Genomic DNA, 5,470 nt, shown 5'->3' with positions numbered 1-5,470 from the left:
TAAGTTTTGAAAATTTGAATTTTGGGCCATGAACAAAATCGGTAGATAATAAGAATCACTAATTAACACAATTTACTAACGATTATGGCAATACCAAAATTCGAAAATTGAGTATATTCGGAGGTCAAAGTAATACACTTTACTATCGATTATGATAGTACCAAAGTTTGAAAATCTTAAAATTTTGGCGAAATCTCATTTTGGGGCCAATATACATTCGAAAGTTAAATTTACTACCGATTATGGTAGTACCAAAATTCGAAAATTGAGTATATTCGGAGGTCAAAGTGATACACTTTACTACCGATTATGATAGTACCAAAGTTTGAAAATTTTAGAATTTTGGCGAAATCTCATTTTGGGGCCAATATACATTCGAAAGTTAAATTTACTACCGATTATGGTAGTACCAAAATTCAAAAATTGAGTACATTCGGAGGTCAAAGTTATACACTTTACTACCGATTATGATAGTACCAAAGTTTGAAAATTTTAGAATTTTGGCGAAATCTCATTTTGGGGCCAATATACATTCGGAAGTTAAATTTACTACCGATTATGGTAGTACTAAAATTTGAAAATTGAGTATATTCAGAGGTCAAAGTAATACACTTTACTACTGATTATGGTAGTACCAAAGTTTGAAAATCTTAGAATTTTGGCAACATCTCATTTTGGGGCCAATATACACTCGGAAGTTAAATTTACTACCGATTATAGTAGTACTAAAATTCGAAAATTGAGTATATTCGGAGGTTAAAATAACACACTTTACTACCGATTGTAATTAAACTACCGATTGTAGTATTAACTACCGATTGTGGAAGGGTAATTTTGCCATTACAAAATATGCGAGATAAGGGCTAGTTTTCGTTTAGGTTTGGGTGACCCTATTTTATCTTATTGTTGGCCCCTAATTCCTTTTGGGTGGCCCCTAAAAATGCTAGGAAAAATAATACAAGCAAAAAAAAATAAAAATTAAAGAAAATGAAAGTGAGAACACACTACTTCCTACTCAGATTTTCTCTCACTCCACCACACTCCCTCAGTACATCTCTATATCCTCCTCGCAGAAAAACTCAACAGAACCAAACAAGTCTTTAAGAAGATGAAAAAATAAACTAATCTTTTAACCTCCAACAACTAGTATGGATCACCAACCTGACCTCGAGCCATACCACCAACTCGAGCATCTCTGCCACCTCTACCTGCGTATGAATCTCTGCGGTAATCTGTGGGTGCTCCATTCCTTAGTGGAGATCGGCTTCTCTCTCTAATATCACGTCCAAAACGAGCACGATGTGAAGGAAGTGGTGGTGGTGGTGAAAGAGGCCTCCTCTCGTTCCTCATACTGAGTCCTCCCCGTCTTTCTTTGAAAAAAGTGTCCCTTCCTCTGTCTCTATTGTTCCAGTCAGGGGGCATTGGCCTATCAAACTTTCCCCTATCCCTGAAGTCATCCTCGTCACGATAATCTGGTCTCTCTCGTCGAACATGGTTATCTGGAAACCTTCCTCCTCCATGTCTTGAGTGGGGGGGACCAGCTCCAAACTCTTTAGGACCATCCCTGCCCCAAGAACGAGGTGGTGGCGACCTATTAAACCCATTTGGACCTCCTCGAACTGGAGAACCATCCACTGGCAAGCCTGAGAAACGTGGTGGGCCTTGATAGTTTCTTCGGGGACTACCATCACGAGGTCCAATACGCAGTCTATTGCACTTGTTACAGTATTCGCGGCGTGCAAAGTTCAAGTTGCCGCATCTATTACATAGTTTGCACCAAAAATTAGTAAACAGGAAGAGACCATTACAAGCATAACAGAAGAACCATGCATAATGTTAAGCATTAAGATTATCTCAAACGTTGTGTCTACAAAAGGGAAACATAGGATACTTACGAGGGATCTGGACAAATCCAATCTCCTTCCCTTGGGGGAACATTTGGATTGTTTCTGAGCACACCACCTTCAACGCCTCTGAATGGACCAGAACCAAATCTGGGACCATCGAAGTCTCTCCTTGGACCATCGAAGTCTCTCCTGGGACCGTCGAAGTCTCTCCCAGAGAACCTAGCACCACCACCCCTACCTCGCCCATAAGGTGGCGAAGAATCTCGAAATCTACCAGGACCCCTACCACCTCGGAATCCACGGCCAATGTTCAATGGGCCAGAACTATCATAGTCAGCTCTAGGGTGATAGTCAAACTTCCTACGACTCAAAGGTGAACCAGAACTTGCACGAGTCCCATTTCCTGAAATGGAGGCGAGAGTGTAAAAGTAAGCGATGACCACCCAGTAAGGACGAGAAAAGAAGAAAACCAAGTACAGGATAATCTCTTTATGAAATCCAATTGTCTGCCATGCAATCGCACAGCAGTAACCGAAAAAGTTGCGACAACAGCTACCTGTTTTAACGCATCTGCCTCCAGAGAGGACATGAGTAATAGAAACACACGAAGTTAACGTAGATGATTGTAATAAACCCAATAGAAACCAGTCCAGACCAATTACTTTAACAAGCAACTAACCCATTTTCATATTAATGTAACCCAAGATACAAGCACTACCACTGTTACTGTAATCACCATTTTTAATAACCGGCAGAACACCCAAAGATCAAAAACAAATCCAGTTGTCCTAAATGCAGCTGCCCCCAAATAAAGTAGAAGATTGTAATAAACCCAACAGAAGCCTGCCCAAGCCAGTTACTTATCACAAGCGACTAAACCCACTTCCAGATTAATAGAACCAAGTCACAAGCACTACCACTGCTACCATAAATAATACCATTAACTAGTAACCGATCACAACACCCAAATTTCAAAAACAAATCCTGTTTTCCTAATTGCAGTTGAAGCCATCTACCTCATTAAACCAGATACACAATACGTGAACCAGCATCCAAATAATAGCTTTTACCGTGTTAAGTGTTATATAACCATCTATGATGAAATAATAGAAAAGAAAAAAATCATGAGCTATGACATCCCAGGAGAAACCAACAATTCCCAAACCTATGCACAATTAGTACCCAGTAAATGGTCTTGAATTTAAACCCTTTCCACAATCACCATTCTGAACCCACCCAATATGGTTGGCCACTGAAACGACACATTGAAGGTTTCTAAATAATAATGATGTGTCACGAGTTTGCATCTCATCCATCCCTTCTCCCTAATTTCAAAATAATTTCAGCAAAAAAATCCAGTTTTCCTATCCCAATACTCATTCCAACATTACTTCCTCAACAACTAGTTCTTGCACCCAGCAACTTCGAAAGCTGTAACAAATAACAAGAAAGTTTGTTCTCAATTTGAGATTCTTCTTAATAAGAGGGGTTAGACCCACACTCATCACGGATTGATACATATAAAGAGTTTAAAACAAAACCAACTCTTTTTTCAGTGGTTTCTTCTCAGATGAGTACGGTGAAATCGATGAAAAGATGATATCACTTGTTTTTAAGTGGTAACAAAAATAGGAGTAGACCCCTAAAGCGCATGTAAATAATAAGATGGTTTTGACAGGCTCAATGAAGACAGACCAGCTAGAGACGAGCATGCTGGTGCTTTTTAGAGGGCAAAAGAGTAAGTTAAAAACTAGAGTTAATTTCAGAAGCAAAAAAAAAAAACAGAAAGAAAAAAATGTCCTGCAGGTAGATATAATATGGAGTTACATAGTCGGAAAGTAACTACAATGATTTTAAGAAGCTGCAACTGATTATCCCATGATATGTAACCTATCTAATCACAAACAGCTTTCTAACTTGGTTTCAAATAAACTTTCAAGAGGCCAAAAAGAGGCATAATACGAGGGAACCAAAAGGCAGAAAGCATTCATAAAATCAAGCGGATGAAGTCAAGAATAAAGATCAGCTTACAACAATTTATTTTGCACCATAGTAGAAGTTATGAAATTATGTTTCTAGATTACTTACTAGCTTATCCCCAAATTTCCTTTTAGGTATATCCAAACTAACTATTTGCAAATTGAAACAAATCATCCCAAAATATTTTCCTTTGCCAGAGAGGGAAAAGCAGCTTATTCAACAATTAGAAAACATTCTAAGCAGTCAGGATGAGTGCAGACAAAAGACTAAAATCATGCCCCTTCCTAACTTACTCAACAAAAATACCAAAAATTCACAACATAATAATAATACTGATATACTCAAAAGCAAAATTCAAAGTTTAAAGCATCAATCAATTAATAATCAGCATAAGCAACTTGACAAAATTAATCCCATCTTTACCTCCAACACAAATTAGGGTTTTGTAAAAAAAATGAACAAAAATAACAAAATCAAGGGTTTGTCAAAAATAGAGAAACGAACCAGAAGCTTCATGGTGGAATCGATCAGGAGCGCCACCTCGTGAGTAAGAAGAAGGAGGAGGTTCACGACGAACCTCACCAGGTTCATAATCACTACCACCACCACCACCACCACCACCACCGCCACTTTCATCAGGACGAACAACAAGACTACTCAGATGATGAGACGGTGGAGCTGCCGTTGTCAGCTCCCTTTCTCGCGAACCCATCGAAGATTTCGGGTGTGATTTCGTCTCTCTCGCTATAAACCCTAAAATATCTCTCTCTCTTTCTGAGAAGGAAAGAAATCAGAAAGAAATCAATGGAGTCCATAAACTATAGATTCCACACAGGTATACCCATGTGGGCCTTGGGTTATTTTTTTACTTTGGACCTACTTAAAAATCGACGGATATAAATGTACGTATATCTTGATCAATCGGACACCCACATCATGACACGTTTACATCGATGTAACGCAAAAACTGCAATCCCAACAAAAGGGTAATTCTAGAATCTAGACACACCAAGTATTTCAACTAGGGTTTGTCCCAAGGGGACCTGAAAGATGAGCACAACCCTTTTAATATTGGGATATGTTGATGTATGAGTAAATCCCCTCCATCCATCTTTGCCATTAGATTTTGCGGAATTTTTTTCTCGATATGTCGTTTAACATTTCCGAATCCTGAATATAAACTTGACACTTTGGCTGAAATCTGCCCGATGACTTTAAGTTTGTCTAAAAGCGGAAAGACTACATGGTGCTCTTAGATTATAACCTAAAATCTACATTTAAACTCAAATTTTATTAAGACCGGGTCCTGTATGTATGACAAAACATTCAGTTTGCCACTTTGCACTCATTATCGGTATAATAAAGTGCCAAACATATCTGGTTAAGGCCGGTTCCTATGGGAACTAGTATAAAAGTTGTTTTGCCATGCCACATGGCATGGCAAACTAGTTTCCCCACTATGGTAAAACTGGAAAATTTTATTAAAATAGGATATTATATTGTATTTCATGGGTCCCTTATCAATAAAAAAAATTAGTTGTTTATATTTGGTGGGGTCTTTATTAAATTTTAGGGATTATATAATATTTTGTGGGGTCCTCTTGTAATAAAAATCTGTTATAATAACTAAAGAGTATGAGAGA

The 5,470-nt window shown here is 38.2% G+C and overlaps 1 protein-coding gene across 1 annotated transcript; it reads right to left on the bottom strand.

Annotated features, from left to right (window-relative positions):
• Nucleotides 1-953: 953 nt before the first annotated feature.
• LOC113338041 (RNA-binding protein FUS-like) lies at nucleotides 954-4,629 on the bottom strand. The gene is made up of 3 exons (XM_026583561.1): nucleotides 4,332-4,629; nucleotides 1,896-2,250; nucleotides 954-1,759 (listed from the first exon to the last, which is right to left on the bottom strand). Exons 1-3 carry the CDS (start codon nucleotides 4,537-4,539, stop codon nucleotides 1,144-1,146), a joined length of 1,179 nt encoding a protein of 392 aa, XP_026439346.1. The 5' UTR covers nucleotides 4,540-4,629; the 3' UTR covers nucleotides 954-1,143.
• Nucleotides 4,630-5,470: the final 841 nt, after the last annotated feature.

Source organism: Papaver somniferum, unplaced genomic scaffold, assembly GCF_003573695.1.
Source record: "Papaver somniferum cultivar HN1 unplaced genomic scaffold, ASM357369v1 unplaced-scaffold_18, whole genome shotgun sequence".
Lineage (NCBI taxonomy): Eukaryota > Viridiplantae > Streptophyta > Magnoliopsida > Ranunculales > Papaveraceae > Papaver > Papaver somniferum.
Note: the sequence above shows the minus strand (reverse complement) of the source record. Positions and strands in the feature narration are given on the sequence as shown.